Source organism: Lotus japonicus, chromosome 5, assembly GCF_012489685.1.
Source record: "Lotus japonicus ecotype B-129 chromosome 5, LjGifu_v1.2".
NCBI classification, from domain to species: domain Eukaryota; kingdom Viridiplantae; phylum Streptophyta; class Magnoliopsida; order Fabales; family Fabaceae; genus Lotus; species Lotus japonicus.
Window position 1 is genome coordinate 61,347,842 of NC_080045.1, and position 20,527 is coordinate 61,368,368.

Sequence of the window (20,527 nt, forward strand, 5' to 3'; positions counted from 1 at the left end):
TGTTATTTGTGTATGAGCGCTCTAGTGTACTTTATTTTTGTTGTAGTTTCCCTCTTGTAAAAAAAATAATAAACAATCAAATTCAGTAATAAGAGATTTTAAGAAAAAACCATAATTAACACTGCTACTTTCATCATAAAACCACATGTTAAATCTACTATTAGTTTATCATGTCCCGTCGAGTTTGGTGGTGAAACTAGTGACAAAAGGATTTCTTACTTCTTTGCAGCCTTCTGATTTTGAGCTGGTTCAAGTGCAACAAAAGTGCATTCTCAAATTGTCTTTGTTTGTTTATTCTGTTAGATATGAAAAGTTCAACGAATCTGGTTTGTTTGGGTCTTCTTTGTACAATGAGCACTAACTGATAACTACACACGCTTTATATCATGGTTTGGTTCTGAAAATGAACATCAATAAAATAAATTGAAAAGGAGAGGGAATTTGGATGGAAGACATACACAGATCAGCTTCATTGATGTTTGTTCTAGTAGTACAAAATCAGCTTAGGCTCATCATAACACATTTTGACAACACAAAACTATAAACCAAAGACCAAGAAAGAATATAACACACTAAACTTTGTAGACAGACTTTCAGACACAATGCATCTGCCACCATACTTACATGATATATGATATATCCTTAGTCAACTTCCTCCATCTTACTCTCCTCAGCACCATCCTCCTCCAGTGGAGGCATATCTTCATCTCCACCAGTCTCCTCCTCATCAATGCTAAGACCAAGCTTCAACATCCTGTGAATTCTAGCAGCAAATGTGTTTGGATCATCAAGGCTGAAACCAGAAGTCAAGAGTGCAGTCTCAAAGAGAAGCAACACCAAATCCTTCACTGATTTATCATTTTTATCAGCTTCAGCCCTCTTCCTCAGCTCCTCCATGATCCCATTATCCGGGTTAATCTCCATGGTCTTCTTGCTCGACATGTAGCTGCTCATGCTGCTATCCCTCAACGCCTGAGCCTTCATGATCCTCTCCATGTTCGCAGTCCATCCGTATTCCCCTGTCACCAAACAGCAGGGTGAATCCACAATCCTGTCAGAGACAACCACTTTCTCAACTCTGTCTCCCAAGATGTCCTTCATTGTCCTGCAAAGATCCTCAAATGACTTCTTCTTTTCCTCTTTCTTCTTCTTCTCTTCCTCGCTTTCATCATCCAATTTCAATCCCTCCTTAGTAGCAGAAACCAACTTCTTCCCATCATACTCTTTCAATTGCCCAACAGCATACTCATCAATTGCATCCACCATGAACAGCACCTCATACCCCTTCTTTTTCAGCCTCTCCAAGAATGGTGAATTCTCCACAGCCTTCTTGCTCTCTCCTGTGATATAGTAAATGTCCTTCTGCCCCTCCTTCATTCTGGTAACATAGTCCTTGAGACTAGTCAACTCATCTCCACTCTTTGTAGAATAGTATCTCAGCAAATCAGCCAATTTAGCCCTGTTCTGACTATCTTCATGGATACCCAGCTTCAAGTTCTTGGAGAAAGCATCATAGAATTTGTTGTAATCCTCTTTATTCTCCGCGATCTCGTTGAACATCTCAATGCATTTCTTCACAAGATTCTTCCTGATCACCTTCAAGATCTTGTTCTGCTGCAGCATCTCCCTGGAAATGTTGAGTGGCAAGTCATCAGAGTCAACCACACCCTTGACAAACCCAAGATACTCAGGAATCAGCTCCTCACAATTGTCCATGATGAACACCCTCCTCACATAAAGCTTGATGTTGTTCATCTTCTTTCTTGTGTCAAACAGATCAAAAGGTGCCCTTTTGGGAACAAATAGAATGGCCTTGAACTCAAGCTGACCCTCCACTGAGAAATGCTTGACAGCCAAGTGGTCTTCCCAGTCATTGGTGAGGCTCTTGTAGAAGGAAGCATACTCATCCTTGGTAATCTCCTCTGGCTTTCGCAGCCAGATTGGTTTCTGCTTGTTGATGAGTTCCCACTCATGAGAAACCTCCTTAATCTTCTTCTTCTTAGAATCCTTCTCCTTCTCTTCATCAACATCCTCAACTTCTCCTTCCTTCTCCTTCTTGGACTCATCATCCTCCTCATCATCACTGATCTCCTTCTCAGTTGTCTTCTCAGTCCAGAGGTAAATTGGATAGCTAATGAATTCAGAGTGCTTCTTCACAAGATCCTTAATCCTTCTCTCCTCCAAATACTCCAACTGTTGCACAAACAAGACTCAACCAATTAACAATTTGACTAAAACAAACACCCAAAAGAAAAAGAAAAAACAATCGTAGTTAAAACTTCAATTTCTTTACCTGATCCTCCTTGAGGAACAAGGTAATCTTAGTTCCTCTTCCTAATTGTTCACCATTCACATCCCTGATCACAGTGAAGGATCCACCAGCCTGTGATTCCCAAATGTACTGTTCATCGTCATTGTGCTTGGTGGTCACAATGACCTTCTCAGCAACAAGGTAAGCAGAGTAGAAACCAACGCCAAATTGGCCAATCATGCTAACATCAGCCCCAGCCTGTAACGCTTCCATGAATTCCTTCGTCCCAGACCTCGCAATGGTTCCCAAATTGTTCACCAAATCTGAAACCAAACCACACCACATAAACACACACAATAAGAAGCATAGCACAGCACATTTAATCAAATTCTCACAATAAAACCATTGTTTCAAATTGCGGCCGCAACATAATATATTTCAGGGTCACACCCAGTTGCGGCCGCATCAACCTGCATTTGTCTACAATTCCGCGACAACTGCAACCGCGATCGCAACCTCAATTTAAATAAAACGGATAAAGAGGTACATTACAACTACGTACCTGCTTTGGTCATGCCAACGCCACTGTCAATGATGGAGAGAGTCTTGTTAGCCTTGTCAGGAACGAGTCTAATGAAAAGCTCTGGTTGAGCATCAAGCTTCGTCTTATCGGTGAGGCTCTCAAATCGAATTTTATCCAGAGCCTAAATGTAACAAACACACAAATCAAATTGAGTGATTAACGAAACGAAGGAAAGTAAAATGTTAATGGTGGTGGTGGAAGGAGGAGAGGCTTACGTCGGAGGCATTACTGATGAGTTCACGGAGGAAAATCTCCTTGTTGCTGTAGAAGGTGTTGATGATGAGGCTGAGGAGTTGGTTGATCTCAGCCTGGAATGCGAAGGTCTCGGCGTCACACATTTGAACATCTGCCATTACGAAATTAATGTGGGAATCTAACTCCGCACTTGGAACACCAAAATATGTGAGCTTAGAAAGCTAGCGATGTTATTTGTTGAGAGAAGGGAGATGAAGAAGGGGATTTAAATAGCATTAAGCAGAAGCGAATGTTAATGAAATAGAGAGCTCTGGATTCTTCTACCATGCTCTTGAATTTTCATCTTTGGCGCGAGTTTGACGTTTGTTCTAGAGTGGGCTAGTTACATCGTTTTTAGTTTTTGGTCAGTACAATTAAAATTAATCTATTTTATTTTTATTTCTTAATTTCACTTTTATTCCTAAAAACACGTTGTTTTAAAATAAAACATTATTTTTGTTTATAAATTATTTTTATGTGTATAGGAAGTTAGGAACAATAAATAAATAAATATATTCACAAAATTTGAAAGATAAAATAGAAAAATAATTTTAGTGTCAATAAGTTATATTTCGCATTGTCTATGTAGTTATTATGAAGAGAATTCAAGAATCAAGGCTCAAAGTGGGGGAGAACTGTGTGATGTTTGATTTTTTTTTTCTTTCTTTTAAAATCTATCTTCCGAGCAAAAATATTGCATATTTCTCTTTTGGGTTGGGCCTACACTACCAAGAGACCACAAGTTGATAATGGATTTTTCTACAATGTCATACTTATTCATATAGTAGGGAATTGATTTTATTCGATGCAAAACTTATCCATTAGAGGGAGGGAAGGTAATACTGCATTCAATGAGAAGCAAAGTCTTTTGTGTTGACTCCCCCTGACATACTCCATGAATCCATGATGTTCAAAAAATGTTCAATTAGGGTTTATTAATTTTAGATAGAAACTTTGAAAAATAGTCAAATTAGTCTGAATTTATAAGCGAGTTTGATTTTAGTCCCACGAACAAAATATGATGTATAGTGACGGTCATTTTTATAATTACTGACGGCTCTTGACCACCACTAAACATCATCTTTGCAATGAGTGACTAAAATCAAACTCACTTACAAAAGGTTTAATTTGACATTAACCCTTTTTAAAACATAATTACATATTTTTTTACGAAACCGACATTTTATTAGGTATGAAAGCGAGGAAGGGATTATAGTTGTATGATAAACAAATATTAAATACTTCAGTTAAATCTAAAGAACATAATGAACAAATTTCTTAAGACTTAATAATATCTACTTGTACTTTAAATAAATTTTGAACTAATATTGCAGAGTTCTCAATAAAGAGAAACTCTTTCAAAAATAGGCGTATGCCGTTTGAAGAGCCATGCACACGGTATTCTTTAGTAAAAGGCGAAAGAATAGTTCGCTTTGTGCATAACTCACGGCTGCGTGTTTAAAACAATTAAAACTCGTTCAATTTATAGGACAAGCAGCTTACAACTACTTATAAACAACCGATGTGGGCTTTGGTCAGTAGCATAGCACATAACTCAGCAGCTTTGGCTTTCCCCAATTCTCGAGTCTTGCTACCCTCCTCTCATCCACTCAATGCTCACTCTCTCTTTTTCATGAAGCTTCCTCCCATAGAGAAAGACCAAAACCTCTGCCTGGTTTACAGGTTCCATATCAATGATTTAGAGTTTACAAGCTGTTGTTGCCAAATGATTTCACCCTTCTTTAAGGACTGGTGGAATTCATTTTTAACGATTACTACATTAAAAGGTCACTTATTTTTATTGTTGTGTGTACCTGAGAATTAGCTAGATTTACCTGTTAGAATTCAAAATCACTAGTACTTCCTACATTTCATTAAAAATCAATATGAACAAGCATTGCCACAAATTGACATTATACACAGTTAATAACTTGACATATTGAAAATTGCAACAAATTGACATTACACGGTTTTTGAACTTGAGTTTGTAAATGCTGAGAAATGAGAATGGATTTTCTTTGACGTGAGACTTTAGAGGGAATGGAATTTACAGTTGCCAAATAATCCTCCTTTTGTTGCCATGATATTTTGCTGGAATTGTAGAACTATAGTATTGGATTTGGTAGGTTGATTGAAGAACCTTGCTAAAGTTCACAATGCTTATATTGGTGGAAAATCATGCCAGGAGAGTTTCAAGCAAATTGAGACATGATAGCTTTGAAATTGTAGATTCCCAGGGGCAAGCTGGAGGTATTTGCTGAATTCTTTTGTTTGGAATGCTGTTAGAGCTGCCTCTTCTCAGCTTCTTGACATCTAATTGCTGTGTATGGGAATCCTAACTTTGTTACTAGAAGAGTTGTGGGCCTCACTTGGAGCTGTTGCATAATGAGATGAATGGTCGTTCACTTGGTTACTAGAAGATTTCAATGATACATTACATGGTTTTGAGTGAACTTTTAGTACCGACCCTGCTCAGAGAATGAGAGTGTAGAGACTGAATGTCATTGATAATTGCTTAGCTCTTGATCATAGTCCTTAGTTGCTAGCTTCTTTTAAAACAACTGGGAAGTAGCTGGCCATTACCCTTTGAAGATGATAGAATGCGAGGTGACATGATTTTGTGAGGCAGGCTTAAATTATTTGGACCAAAAATATAAAAATTGAACTGATTTGGTGGGGTGTGCCAGGCCCTTGCAGCAGTGTAAGGCATGGGCGACACTCGAAGGCCCAAGTAGCAAGCTACTTCAGTGGGCCCTTCCCCTTAAAAAATTAATTTAATATCGTGTGGACATATGGGCTCTTCACTTGTCACGCTATTTATAACTTGTAATCAAGGGCTCTTCACTGATGAGTTTCGATGTGGGACTCATATATGAACACTCAGCACTGCAGTTACTGACTATCTATCGAAGAAGGGCTCTTCGCTGATGTTTTTTCTTAGAGTTTCAATTCTGCTGCAGTCACTGTAGATGTTGGTTGGTCCAGACCTGATAAATCAAGCTTTGGATGGCTGGCACGGTCTCATGATGGCAAACTGATGTGTGTTGCATCTCCTTTGGAAGATTGAAGATTGGAACACATTGTAGCTGAGGCTTTAGCCCTCAGATGGTGTGTATGTTCATGGCTCAAGAGTTTAATTTGGACATTGCTCAACTCTCATTGAGCTTCTAGTGTTGGACTGCAAGAAGTTAGCTGAATCTTTTGTCATAGTTACATTCTCATGTTTGAAGGAAAGCAAATTGCCCCGCCCATGTATTTTCTTCTTTAGCTTTTGATTTTGAACATCCTAGGGGCTTTTGGTGGGATGATCCCCTTAAAGTTTTGATTTAAGCCTTTGCCGAAAAAAGAACAATGTCTTACAACGCTTCAGATCACTTCGCTAATTGTTGCTGGCACAGCATAAATAAGTTCTGCCAAAACATCAAACAAATAATGTCTTTATTTTAGTAGATACTGAGAGACTGAGAGATTGATGAGGTTTAAACCAGTCTCGCACAATACAAGCATAGCTAATCAATTTGCCTTGTGTTAATCTATAGTGCTTAACACAATAGGCTCGGTAGAGAGACTGTACCTGTACCCTCTAGCTACATCTACTTGTATAATTGTATTGGTTTTAGTCATTTCTAATGGGGTCTAGACCTCTCGTGGTGCCACCAGAAAATGAGTATGTTGTCACAGTCTTTTCAAATCCATCTGAATTAATATTATGGAAGTTTTAAAAATGCTTGATACTTCCCCTCGCTTATGGTTGTAGTCCTTTTAGATATCAGTATTACTATTACTATCTCAAACTACAGGACAAAACACAAAAGCTTTGCTTCTTGGGGGAAAAATCAACAACAGAGGTTAGTAGGCATGTTAGATTAATCTAGGGTATAAACCCCATGCTTAGTTGTATTGCATTACTTAGGGTATAAACCCCATTGTTCTAATATTGCATAATTGTTTTTGGCTTAGATATCTACAAATCAACTACTGCTTTTTACCGATTATGAATGAAATAAATATTAAACTAATAAAGCATAATTATTTACCCTCCTACTTCATCTACCTCAAGATCTCATTTCTTGATTAGTAAGGTTGGTGATTTCTATCGCTGTCACGCTGTTTCGGTGAAAATTGGGTAGATTTACATGTTTAAACTTTAAACTATAACCACTTTAACGCATTTCAATAAAATTACTTTATAGAGTATGGACAAGCTTTGCAACACATTGACATTATGAAAATGACTTCACTTTCTCCCTTTTTTTCCTTGCTACACTCTCTAAACCCTTTGCTATTAAAAAGAATAGACAATACTGCAAATTCCAATTACTACCATTTGATTTCTTTTTCTTAAAACCTCTATATGGATGGAAATAGTTTTGCTACTTCACAAGGCTTAGTGAGTTAGATTATTTGTAACTCTAGTAAATATCAGTGCAATTTCTTTCAAGTTGCTTTTCCACCTTTACTCATTCTGATAGGCAGATTAGAAATGCAACTTCCAATGTGAGAGACTCAAGTCTAATACCTTGCTATTGGACCTTAGCATATGGCATTTCAAATTAAATTCCACACAAGTCCCATTCACTTGTTACTGCAATCATCAGCAGAGACAATGTTGCAGTCTTCAATTCTAGTGTTTGTACATGAATCTATTAAGAAGGAAAAACAATGGGAATAATTACATAATGTAATGTATACCAGTATAATTAGTCCTTGTAGTTGAAGTTTTTTCAGTATAGATGTCATCATTGGGATAAAGGATAAAAGTTTAACAATGTTAATTAGTTAGTGTTGAGAATGTTTTTAATCGTAATTTTCATCAAAACGTTTTTACCTCAGTAGCCCAGAGATCAAAACATCAAAGCAAACAATAGGGATAAGACATGAAGAAATTTCTTCCACCTAAACCGAATTAGCCAAGGTTTAACTCCCAGAGAATAATGATTTATCTCACTTATAATAATTTTTCTCAAATACCATCATCTGTTTAGTTTTGGAAATATAATTTCCTAACCTAAGCAGAGTATGCTATTTGAGAAAAAGCACTACATTATACCCTTAAACGTCAATTTGTTACCTAACTTTGGGAATAATTACATAATGTAATGTCTACCAGTATAATTAGTCCTTGTAGTTGAAGTTTTTTCAGTATAGATGTCATCATTGGGATAAAGGATAAAAGTTTAACAATGTTAATTAGTTCGTGTTGAGAATGTTTTTAATCGTAATTTTCATCAAAACGTTTTTACCTCAGTAGCCCAGAGATCAAAACATCAAAGCAAACAATAGGGATAAGACATGAAGAAATTTCTTCCACCTAAACCGAATTAGCCAAGGTTTAACTCCCAGAGAATAATGATTTATCTCACTTATAATAATTTTTCTCAAATACCATCATCTGTTTAGTTTTTGAAATATAATTTCCTAACCTAAGCAGAGTATGCTATTTGAGAAAAAGCACTACATTATACCCTTAAACGTCAATTTGTTACCTAACTTTTATAATAGGTAATGAAGGGCTCTTTGCTGATAACATTCAATGTGGGACTCATATATCAATGGATAACGAACCTTCAACATTGGAGTTACTGACTATCTAACGAAGAATTATACTTGGCTTCACTTAAATTTTGTGTATCACCAAGAAGACATCAGAAGAAACCAGTAGCCACTAGCCATTATCATGAATTGGTTATCTGGCATCTCTAGAAAAACTAATGCGACAAAATGGAGAACTGGTCATGTAAGAATTGTATTGATAATGTTGGCATTGCATTGATAAATTCAATGACTTCTCAAATAAGTGCAGCATTTAGGTTTGAGGATAGCACACCAGTGATTGACGTGAAATAGAAAGTAAAATCTAAATTAAGAAAATTGAAGTAGTAAAAAGAGCACAGCCAATTAGCACAGATTTCCTCCAGCTTTTTTCATGCTTGGCACAGAGCTTCATCCCATGAAAATTGCCCAAAACCTCTGCCTTCTTCCTGGTTTACTGGTTCTTTATCACTGAGAAATCAATGATTCAGTGTTTCCAAGCTGTTGCTGCTAAATGATTTCACTTGGATCCTTCTTGAAGCACTGATGGAAGTCATTTTTAATATCAGTGTAATTTCATTGAAGTTTCCTTTTCCCTTTACGCATTCCCGTAGACACATTAGAAATGCAGATTCCAGTGAAATGACCATTAGAAATTCCACATGTGAAGCTATCAGTAATTGTAGGAAGTGCTTTGGGGTCAAAACCAGGGTGAGGAATCATGTGACCCTTAAGAGTCTATCATTAAAAATACATATTTCATGGTGTTCAAGTTCATTCCAAGAAACATATTTCATTTAATTCATAGTTTTCCTCTACCAGCTGCTGCTTTACTAGTCTCTTCAAGAAATCATTTATTAGGTTAATTAACTAGCACTCAATCACATTTACTGCCTTCAAGCAATCATCTGACTAGAAGAATGAAATAGCTTAAGCATGTCAATGTTTAGACTAATATTGCAGAGTTCTCAGTAAAGAGAACTCTTCCAAAAAGAGGCGTATGCCGTTTAGCGAGACATGCACACGGTATTCTTTAGTAAAAGGCGAAAGAATAGTTCGCTTTGTGCATATCTCACGGCTGCATGCTTCGACCCAATGAAAACTCGTTTTATTTATAGGACAAGCAGCTTACAACTACTTATAAATAACCGATGTGGGCTTTGGTTTGTTGCATAGAGACACAACTTAAGCAGCAGCTTTGGCTTCCCAGTTCCCAGAGTCTAGAGTCTGGTCACTCACCTCTTTCATCAACTCAATGCTCACTCTCTTTCATATTTTGTATCCCATAATTCATCTAATTTATCTCCACATATGAGATTAAAAGAGGAAAAATTAAGTTGTCATTGAAGCTTTCTCCCATAGAAAGGGACCAAACCTCTGCCTGCTGGTTACAGGTTCTATATCACTAACAAATTAATGACTCAGACTTTCCATCTTGTTGCTGCCAAATGACTCAAATTTGGTCCTTCTTGAAGTACTGATGAAACACATATTTCATGGTATTCATGCCCTTTACACATGTGCTCCTATACCAGCTGCTGATTTTATTCTAACAGGCTGATTGAGTATTGATAGCTGTGATATCTTTAAAGTTTTGAGTAATAAAATTTCATTTTCTTCCCTCTTTTCTAATTCTTCTACTACATGTAATTTGTGTCTTTCAACTAAATTGAGTTGGTTATCTTTAAACTTGATTTTTGTGATATATGGGGTCATTATGTACATGAGATGGCATACTGAAAGAAGTATTTCCTGACCGTTGTAGATGATTGTTGCCGTTTCAGTTGTGTTTGCTTTTGATTTTAAGTCCAAATTAGAGTCTCTCACACCCAATTTGGGGTTGTGATCAAATATCTTAGATCAAACAAATATTGGAAAGAAACAATATGCACTATTGAATTTCGTATTCATAAGAACCTTGGGTTAATTATACCACAAAAGCTAGTATTACTGAAGTGGAACTCAAGTATCATTATCATGCTTTGCAATTGGATCCTAGCGCTTATTCAGGCGTGGACAAACATTTATTGAATGTTGACATGGTTTGTTTTGTAGTCTCCTAATTTGAAGTAATATAGAGCAAGAAACCAAACTATAGCGTTTAACCAAACTAATTGCTTGTGCTATATATGTTGCCATTTTGCAATCAGGGAGAAACACTAATTGATGACCAGAGGGTGTATTGATGTTGTATCCGATCAAACACTAATTGGCCATTTCATGCCATGTACTTGTCGATATATACCTTGGCCAAACATTACAGCTTATGACCCTTCTTTTCTTAGCTAAATCTTATCTTATGGCCCTGCTCTAATTAGTGATTAAAACTCCATTGATGTTGATGTTAGGGAAAAAAATCTATAAGCGGTGTGGGACTTCCAATAGCATATTCCTAAAGAGCAAGTTCTCAAAGAGGCGCACCAGTACAATGGCTTTAACCTCAAACGCACCAATCTTTTTCTCTGGTAGAGACCCTTTTAATAATAAAATAAGTATATTATTATATAAAGTTGTCTAAATTATCCCATGAGATTATTTAACTTCATCATAGTGGACTAATTTTTAAGACTAAAAAGTTAAATTCTTTTAAATTATATTGGTCCATTAGAATTTCGCTAAACTAGACAACCTCATATTATATTTTAACCATTAGGATTGGGTCACAGTGGCTAACTTTTACATGAGGTACTAACACTTTCATGGCTAGAGATGAGTTAGAGAAGAGAGAAGAAAAAAAGTTAGGGTAGAGAGACTACTTTCATCCTTGTTTGGTTGTAGGAGATAGGAGAAGAGAGGTTGAATGGGTCAAACACCTTTTTGAGTAGCTTTCCTAAATGAAGAGAAATTGGGAGCGAATGAGTTCTTGTGGTTTTTCACAACTGTAACTTTAGTGACGATGTTAAATTGATTGCCTGAAAATGGGTTTTCTTTTTTAATTTGAAAGTGGGTTTTTGATTGTCATAAATTTTTAATATGTATAAATATTTTTTCTTTCACCTCAACATCATTATTTCTCTTTTATTTTTATCGTTATAAATGACATACAAAATTTAGTTATTTTTCAACTTTTTCTCTCTATTCATTTGTTTATCTCTTCACCCAAATAAATCATAAATATTGTTTGAGTCTCATTGCCGCAGTAGTAGAAGTTAAAATGACAAAACTCATGTATATTTCGTACGTGCCTAGCATGTGTTACTAGAGTTATCTTGCTAATCATCCAAATATTTGAGTGGCTGAGGGAGGAAGGAAACAGAAGTGGGAATTAAACATCAAAACTTTATAAGAAAGTTTGGATAATTGGATTAGACATAAAATTGAACCGACCAGCACTTGCTAGTTGCTACTACCTAATAATGCAATTGCCAATAGATATATCATATATAAACCCTGGGAATTTGCACGTGTCATAGGCAAAGCATTTTAGTGGCACACGTGTTTTGGCGTAGGGGTAACGGTTGAGCCAATACGTGTTGGAGACACTAACAAGTAACAACGTTTTGTTTTGTGTAAAGTGACACTAGCAACACAATAGGTTCAAGAAAAAGGGAATTATGGATGTAATTGCTAGTTGTAATCGTTAACATGGGTGCTTATGGTTGTGTTTGGGTTTGTGAGCAGACATTCAGCGGCCTCAGTGTGCAGTGGCAGAAGAAGAAAAAATTTGAGGGAGCTAAAAGAAGATTGCAATATATAAACTATAATATTTTGTATTATTAATGCACAAATGTTCATAAAAAAATAGTTCACATAATATGGATGTTGAAAATTTATTATAAGTTAGGTTAATAATCTTGAAAATTTACTTTTTCTTTTCAATTTTTGGTTATAGATATATATTTTACCGTTAAATAACTTCCTTTTATAAGTTTGGAACTCTATAAGTTTTAATATTTGTGCAAGATAACTAAGGCTAGCTGTTAAAAATGAAAAAAATGTAAGAAGGACTGTGCGTGGTTCCCAACCACTGAACCAGTGTCGTGTATTGTTTAATTTTATACACATTTTGTTATATATATATATATAGTATTAACTGAATATTTTTTTTACCCAAATACTTTTTTAAAATTTTTGAGGCATGTCATCAAGAAGGTCCGCCACTGCGTCAGTGGGATGTGGCTTTTTAGTTCATCTACGTGTAAGTTATTTTAAATATGTAACGTGCATGTAACGTGTGGTACTAATTTTATGTTTTTAATTTATTAAAACATATCATGAGAGATTGATTTTTGTAATTGTTTTTTAAAAAATGATAGGGCTTGTGATGTGGCCCTGATTGTGATTCGTGGTTAGGTCTGTAAGGTGTCTTTGCCCAACACACCAACACTGCAATCCCACTCTGATACCTGTCATCGTACTTTGCTCCAACATCAACCCTTGGTCATTCTCCAAACTACGTAAATGCCCAAATGTTGCATAAAAATTAAAATACACTACCAAAAAGCAATGGCTTTGCTGTAATTTAGGGAAAATGTCAATGGCAGATGTCTCAAAGAACATCCTACAGCTTTAATTGTTCCACGAGTTCTGTTTTGTATTGAAATTGAAATAAACCGACCACTAGTCGATCACCTCAATTGTGTGGACAAAAGAATTCTGGTTTATATGCAACCCCTCTCTTTCAACTCTCCCCACATCAACAACAACAACACTCTTTGCTTCAACTCCAACCTCAATCCACTACTCCTCTATGGCGGCAGGACTCACCGCCGCCACAACCTTAAACCCCTCCAGTCTTCTCCAAACCTCAACCCTTTTCCCTAAGCTAACCCCAACATTGTTCTTCACCCCCTTAACCTTAAGAACTTCCCATCACAGAACAGTCCTTCAAACCCGGAGAAGAATCAGGGGCTTCACCGTGTGTATCCTTACAGAGGGTCCAAAACCAGGCATACAGATCAAAACAGAGGAAGAAGAGGAACCACCTCCCAACATAGTGATTCCTCAAATCATGTCAGCACGTGTGGCAGAGAAATTGGCAAGAAAAAAGTCAGAGAGGTTTACTTACCTTGTTGCAGCTGTTATGTCTAGCCTTGGTGTCACTTCTATGGCTATCTTGGCAGTTTACTATAGATTCTCATGGCAAATGGAGGTAGCTACAAAAAATCCTCTAAATTTATGCTCATTTTCTTTATGTATCTAAGTATTATGACATTAATTTGTGTATGAATGTTGGATTGGATTGGTGTATAGGGTGGACAAATTCCTATGTCTGAAATGTTTGGCACATTTGCCTTATCAGTGGGAGCTGCAGTAAGTCCTGACCCTTTTCTCAATTCAGCATTGTGAAGCTCTTGAATGTGAAATTTGGTAACTTTGGGTGCTAAATCCAACTGGGTATGTCTGATTTTCAGGTGGGCATGGAGTTTTGGGCTAGATGGGCTCACAAAGCTCTCTGGCATGCTTCCTTGTGGCACATGCATGAAGTATGCTTCCAATTCATCAATTTCCCTTTTCTTCAAAATTGAACCTTATCATCAAATCAACCAATTCATTCAATCAAAACATGAATTTGAATCGTTTTGCAGTCACACCATCGACCAAGAGAAGGACCGTTCGAGCTGAACGATGTTTTTGCTATAATCAACGCTGTTCCTGCCATTGCTCTTCTCTCCTATGGTTTTTTTCACAAGGGATTGGTTCCTGGACTCTGTTTTGGTGCTGTAAGTGTATCTTTCATAATCTACTTTTTAATCAATTAATCCCTTAATTAACGGTTTCATAGGGATCTGTTAATTGTAATTAAGGATTAAGAATGATAATGATTTGACTGTAATGCCCCTGGTGATTCTCTTTATTGACATCATTAACTTCGAGCAGGGTCTAGGAATCACAGTGTTTGGGATCGCCTATATGTTTGTCCATGATGGATTGGTCCATAAGAGATTCCCTGTGGGTCCCATTGCCAACGTGCCCTACTTCAGAAGAGTTGCTTCTGCTCATCAAGTAATTGTTATTTTAACCTTAATCAATTGCTTAAATAATAGTTTACTTTTGATTAGTACTTGATCAATGTGGCGTGTACGTGTTTGTTTCTGTTTCTACTGGACTAGGATTTGATCTGAGATTACTTTGATTTTGTTGTCTGTTTTCAGCTACACCATTCGGACAAATTCAACGGGGTGCCATATGGGCTGTTTTTGGGACCAATGGTGAGTCATCACATTCATATTTCTTCTCCTTAGGTTTGGTTTCATTAAAATAACCCTTTTAGATGCTAAGTTAATATTTTATTATTGGTTAAGTGTTCATGAAAAAACCTAGATACAAAGTCAGTAGGTAGTCGCTAAGCATTAGAATTCTCAGCAAATGAACACACTTCATTAAGTATGGAGGACCCTCTATATAGTCGAGGTCTCCCTAGATTACAAATGTAGAAAATCAAACCATTACAAAATAAGAGGGAGAGAATCAAGTGATTATATTAATATGAAAAACATAATAAAGTGAGCTAAGATTCTAGCGCAGTATGAGTGACTTAGTCGGCCTAATACCCTAGTAAGCCACAACCCTCCAAGACTTGGAGTCAAGCAAGTGTTGGCGACAAAGCCTTACAATCCGGCCCAGAAGTGGTTTCATCTTAGACCGCATTTGGGTTATGTTGTCAGCCTACGTAGTCCTAACTGTCTACTTCACTTGGTATTTGTAAATTTAAAAGATTTTACTAGTAGTGGAATGAAATAGGACCTTATAATTTATGAAAGTTTTTTGACATATTTTTTATAATTTAACAAAATTTAATTATTATTCTAAGAATTCTATTGACATTTTTTAACTATATGTCGTATTTATTTAAAAAAACCAATGAAGTTGTTTTTTGAAACTAAACCAATAAAGTTAGAAGAATTAAAAAAGAATACTAACTTTCACTTTATTGAAGTTTCTTCTGCATATAGTTTTGTTGAAAGTAGGTTGTCACATTTAAATTTCATTGAATTATTGTGAGATAAGATGAGCGTGTGTGTGTGTGTGTGTGTTAGATCTAAATTTTTTAATAAGCGTTGTTTAAGGTTTGGATATTTCTTGTGGTGCAGGAACTTGAAGAAGTAGGAGGGCTAGAAGAGCTAGAGAAGGAAATAAGTAGGAGAAAAAAATCATATACTGGTTCATGAGAAACTGACTAGCATTAAATTTAAAGGTGTCTGAAAGAATGTGTGTAGAGAACTATACAACAAATGAATGAAATGATTTGATTCTTTTTTGCGCTTACACAGTTTTTGATGTTAATTATATAGGGATATTTAGCTAACAGAACAACAGGTTCAAAACTATGTAGATCAACCGATATTGGTGGTGATCTTTCATTCTTCATTTTTATTTTTCCTTCGTACAAACATGCTCACTCATGTGGATACATTAATGCCATATAAAGTCCCTAAACCCTCAGAATTCAACCAAGAATCCAAGTGACTTTTTAGTGGAGATTTGTTTTTAATCAGCGTTTTATTCTTTATGAAAAGTGAAAACAATTAGGGATGAGAACCGTCAGTTTCGGGCTCGTTTAGCCCAGCCCAATCCGACCAAAACTGACATGGGCACTGTGCACCCATATTCGGCCCAAATATTGGGATCAATTTGTTCAGGTGAGATGGACATCATATGGGTTAGCACGGATTGGGGCAACCAAAATTTCTAGTCTTCATAATTTATGAGTTTTGATTATAAAAAATCTGTAATTTTCAATTGACTATTATCTTGGGCCACATTAGCTGGTATTTAATATTTTGCTTCAATTTAGTTTCAAGTAAAAAAACTTGACAATATGTACTTAAAATAATGGGCTAACATTTTGTAAAAAGCTCAATTTCATAGAAGGAAAACATATGCTGAAATCCAACATGCAATATACAATTTAAAAGAATAAGCATCCACATGTATATTTTCATATTTAAACCTTTCTCTAGTTATTTTGAGTTTATCATGCTCTTCCATTTTGATAACATTTGTATTAATTTCATAAACAAGAAGTTCCAACAACAATTCAATCCAACAAACTAAGAAGAAATTCCATACTTTGCCTTTTATTTCTAATTGTCTATGTTTACTTGGGTATCTTGAAACTAACTAATGTTCAGAAAAAGCATTTATAAAAATGGATAGGTTGAAGTAGCATATTTTCAGTGATACAGTAGTATTGAACACTCGATACACCCCCTTCACAAATAAATATTCTTTTTTTTATTAATGGTCTACTTAATCTCCAAAGCGTAAGAGTGGTAAGGAATCGCTCAAGCGGGCTAGCCCATAGAGTGATTACAGCTAATTAAGAAGTAAGTCCCTAAAGGCAGTATCGATGCCAGCAGGTTCTAAGGGTGGAAGTAGGCTAGATGACTCGTTACGAGCCCGCAACCTAACCCATCAAATATCTGGTATGAGCTGACCCATGTATTAAAAAAAGTTAGGCTTAAACTTTCTAAAAAGCTAGATTAACTTAAAAGACTAAGCTCAAACTATAAAAAAGTATGTTTGACCTAATAGACCAGCTTGCTAACGTAATATTATCTGTATTAATAACATAACATAAATAAATAAATGAAAATGTGATGATACGTAGAAAGATCAATTAATTCGCTAACTCACTAGTCTTTTTAACATTATATTTTATGTTAAATATGTTTTTAAACATGCTAATAGACTAGATCATGTCCTCTTAAAGGCTAGGTCAAACCTTAGAATCAGACTTATGATAAGCCACAAGCCAACCTTGGTTCATATAATTAGAATGAGGGTGAGATTTAGGTTACTCAAAGCTCTTATGACTTAGGCATAAACTTGGGAAAAGATCCACATTCCATAACACACTAGATCAAAAACAAAATCTCAACCGTCCACCGTACCCAAAAGATCGCCCAAAAGATCCCCGATCCAACGGCCAAGACAAGCCCGACGAACCTCCATTGAGGTAGGTCCCAATCTCGACCAAGACGGGGCCACGTGTCCGCTGGAGACCAACCAAAGCCAAGATGTGATCGCAGGAAAAAGAAAAGTCAGAAATAATTTTATTCTAGAGCACCCTTTTGCCATCATCTGACACGTGTCCCACCGCCATTCGTAATTGACATCGTTGTTGTTGTTGTTGTTGTTTCCTTTCTTCTCTCATCATATGTTATCAACCGGTTACTTCTTCTTCTCTCTCTCTCTGTCTTTCTCTGAACATTGATTTTCACTTTCGTTTCCTACACAACTACGTTTCCTCTAGATCCAACTACTTCCGTTACCACTATTCGCTTCTCCTTTGTTTTTCCTACCTCAATCGCACTCTGTTAGGTCCAAACCCTCTTTTCTCTCTATGCCATTCCCCCAGGTTTGTTTTTATTTTATTCTTATGAATTTTGCTTTCATGGCTAATTGGATCTGGTTTTCAATTATGTGCTGGAGTGATTGAATTTGGTGAATTTTGATGTTTTTAATTCTGGATTCAGTAGATCTTGTTGTTTTTTTAATGCTGGGGGTGGTTGGGTTTCACTTCAATTCAGTTCATTGGTTCCTTCTCAACAATTCGGTAGATCTAGTCACGGTTATAATGATTCTGGTTCGTTTCAGATTCTCTTTAGTTGCAAAACAAGTAGAATTTAAAAAACCTGCAAATCAAGCTCATTGAATCTAGCCATCTAGGTATAATTGGCTTGAATTTTTTTGGGGTATTATGTTCAGGCAATAATTCATTGAGTTTATGGATAATAAAAGTTGGTGAAGGACTTCAATTTGATTGTTAGGTGGCTGTGATATTGGTAGATGGTTAACTTTCAATGAATTAGTTAAGGCTTAGTTAGTACTATCTAAGTTGTATGTTGGTTGAAGCAGTATTGATACGATGTCGACATAGTTATGTGTTTGTGATATTGATCTAAGTCTTAATTTGGCTTAGTTAAATTTTTATCATTATCCTTTCTCAGGTTTATATGGCGTTTTTCCTCATCCGTTTAGGGAAGTGTGTCTGTTTTTTTATCAGTTTGTGTAGTATAATGTATTAATGTGTCTTTATGCAGACACTTTCATCCCTTCCTGCACTGTTCATTCATCTATACACTTGACTTGAGAACTTGATGTACTGCTTTTACATGCTATCAACATGATTCAGTCATGCCACTGTTTTCTTTCTTTCCTTTTTAATCACTACTACTTTTATGAAAATAATATAGAATTTATCCCTTCTAATTTTTTAATCAAACCTATTTAATGACTGAAACTTGGAAATTATTGGTTATGAACATTTGAACTTCTCCATATCTTCTATTCTCATAATTGTGGTTATGTATGTATATATATAGATAAAATATATTTGGTAGTTTTAATGGAAATTTCATTAGTGGTGAAATATTTTGGTTCCTGTAATTGTGCATTTGCATGTTCCATGGTGGCTTGTCTAGTCACATAAACTCCTCCATGCCCAGATTTCTTTGTCCCCCTCACCCCCATTACCTAGCTGTAAATAAATCTTGTCTCTTTATTTTTGACACTTTCAGTTTCTGATGGTTTTGCTGTATTTTTGCTTATACTGCAGTTGGGAAGGGTGTACTGGAATCAGAGTGTAGCGGCCGGGTGCAGATTTATTGATAGTCTCGTCGCTTTTCAAGGATGGGTAAGTGCAAAGGTTGCGGGAAGTTAGGAAGAATGAGTACAAGTTATGGATCTAAGAGTATTTATGAATTTTCTTTGATGCTGTCTCCTGTTGTTTCTTTTTGGGACTGTATAGTTCGCAAAATGAGGTACTCCTACAGACCTGAGTGGGTGTAGTGGTTTCAGAACGCGTCATTAGTACTAGCCTTGATACTTCAACTAATATAGAATATATTAGCATAATAGTTTTAGGGAAAGAGTGTGAAATTATAGATAAATGTATACTGCTCTGAAGAAAATCTCTTGAAGGAGGATAGGAGTTTATAAAAGTAATTTTAAGTATTTACATTGGTAGTAAGTTCTATGGATAGCATGGCATGTAACAAGGGGCAACAAGTGAGAAAGACGAAGAAGAAGCAGGTGAAAGATGAGTTGGATCGTCTGAAACAGGCTGAAAAGAAAAAGAGGCGCTTGGAGAAAGCACTAGCTACTTCTGCTGCCATCATCTCTGAACTGGAGAAAAAGAAACAAAAGAAGAAAGAAGAACAACAGAGACTTGATGAAGAGGGTGCTGCAATTGCTGAAGCTGTTGCTCTGCATGTCCTGCTCGGTGAAGACTCGGACGAGTCGTGTAACGTTGTCATTAATGAAGGTGGGTGCAATTCGTGGAATTATAATCATGGTCTTGACTTCTTCATGGGTGGAAAAAGAGCTTGCTTTCCTCATCTAGATGGCGGAACATGGTCTGTCACTGCTGAAAATGGCAACTGGTCTTTCTCATCTGGGCCTTTCGAATTTGAAAAGAATGTGCATGAGCCACTTTACGAAGATGCCGGATGGGGTTGTACGGGTTTATCTGCTGATCTGATAGCAGCACAAGCAGCGAGATCGCTCCATATTGCAGAGGACACCGATGAAGATAGGATTCTCTTCTAATTCTAATACTGTTTTGTCTTTGATGGTGACTTGATGAAGTCTCTTGTTATTTTACTTGAGTTTGTCATCTGTATATAATTATATATCATGAGTCATGTGCTTGTCAAACACATTCTGCTTCAGTTGTGATTGAACACATCATGTTCTGTTCTGATTTTTCTTTATCTGTATGCTGTCCTGCTAATTTTTGTGTGTAGTGACTTTCAAACTCGAGCATATTTATACTTTTTTGAGCTGATTACCAATAATATGATTGATCACCTCGTTATTTATATTCTTGCAGTGTTGGCTCATCAATTACATCTCATAAACATGTTGTTTGCCAATGTTATTAATCCAAGTTTTTTTTTTTACTTGCTCCTGTCAAAGTTTACTCCTTGCATGGCTCTCCCTGTATGTGTCTGGATACAAGTTGCTCTAAAAGGACTTTA

General features: G+C 36.2%; 3 protein-coding genes, 2 non-coding genes and 1 pseudogene across 5 annotated transcripts; 2 read left to right on the top strand and 4 right to left on the bottom strand.

Annotated features, from left to right (window-relative positions):
- Nucleotides 1–446: 446 nt before the first annotated feature.
- On the bottom strand, nt 447–3,286 carry LOC130721522 (heat shock protein 83-like). Its single transcript, XM_057572326.1, has 4 exons — nt 3,050–3,286; nt 2,814–2,955; nt 2,294–2,574; nt 447–2,193 (listed from the first exon to the last, which is right to left on the bottom strand). Exons 1-4 carry the CDS (start codon nt 3,185–3,187, stop codon nt 643–645), a joined length of 2,112 nt encoding a protein of 703 aa, XP_057428309.1. The 5' UTR covers nt 3,188–3,286; the 3' UTR covers nt 447–642.
- A 1,116-nt stretch (nt 3,287–4,402) lies between these two features.
- Nucleotides 4,403–4,520, bottom strand: LOC130721710 (U5 spliceosomal RNA). Its single transcript, XR_009013631.1, has one exon. It is a non-coding gene; the product is annotated as a U5 spliceosomal RNA (small nuclear RNA).
- Nucleotides 4,521–5,741: 1,221 nt separating this feature from the next.
- On the bottom strand, nt 5,742–5,885 carry LOC130721678 (U2 spliceosomal RNA; annotated as a pseudogene).
- A 3,678-nt stretch (nt 5,886–9,563) lies between these two features.
- LOC130721708 (U5 spliceosomal RNA) lies at nt 9,564–9,680 on the bottom strand. The gene has a single exon (XR_009013629.1). It is a non-coding gene; the product is annotated as a U5 spliceosomal RNA (small nuclear RNA).
- Nucleotides 9,681–13,175: 3,495 nt separating this feature from the next.
- On the top strand, nt 13,176–15,809 carry LOC130718750 (beta-carotene hydroxylase 2, chloroplastic-like). Its single transcript, XM_057569378.1, has 7 exons — nt 13,176–13,692; nt 13,794–13,853; nt 13,955–14,026; nt 14,129–14,263; nt 14,421–14,546; nt 14,696–14,752; nt 15,635–15,809. The coding sequence occupies exons 1-7, from the start codon at nt 13,291–13,293 to the stop codon at nt 15,710–15,712; spliced, it is 930 nt and encodes a 309-aa protein (XP_057425361.1). The 5' UTR covers nt 13,176–13,290; the 3' UTR covers nt 15,713–15,809.
- A 1,882-nt stretch (nt 15,810–17,691) lies between these two features.
- Nucleotides 17,692–20,260, top strand: LOC130718002 (uncharacterized). The gene is made up of 2 exons (XM_057568433.1): nt 17,692–17,904; nt 19,105–20,260. The coding sequence occupies exon 2, from the start codon at nt 19,524–19,526 to the stop codon at nt 20,094–20,096; it is 573 nt and encodes a 190-aa protein (XP_057424416.1). The 5' UTR covers nt 17,692–17,904; nt 19,105–19,523; the 3' UTR covers nt 20,097–20,260.
- The last annotated feature ends 267 nt before the right edge of the window (nt 20,261–20,527 follow it).

Coding starts and splice junctions, on each gene's coding strand:
- LOC130721522 (XM_057572326.1), bottom strand. CDS start 3,187: ATGGCAGATGTTCAAATGTGTGACGCCGAGACCTTCGCATTCCAGGCT. Junction 2,575..2,813: donor CGTTGGCATGACCAAAGCAG/GTACGTAGTTGT, acceptor GTTTGGTTTCAG/ATTTGGTGAACAATTTGGGA. Junction 2,194..2,293: donor TGTTCCTCAAGGAGGATCAG/GTAAAGAAATTG, acceptor TTTGTGCAACAG/TTGGAGTATTTGGAGGAGAG.
- LOC130718750 (XM_057569378.1), top strand. CDS start 13,291: ATGGCGGCAGGACTCACCGCCGCCACAACCTTAAACCCCTCCAGTCTT. Junction 14,547..14,695: donor GAGTTGCTTCTGCTCATCAA/GTAATTGTTATT, acceptor GTCTGTTTTCAG/CTACACCATTCGGACAAATT. Junction 14,753..15,634: donor GGCTGTTTTTGGGACCAATG/GTGAGTCATCAC, acceptor CTTGTGGTGCAG/GAACTTGAAGAAGTAGGAGG.
- LOC130718002 (XM_057568433.1), top strand. CDS start 19,524: ATGGATAGCATGGCATGTAACAAGGGGCAACAAGTGAGAAAGACGAAG.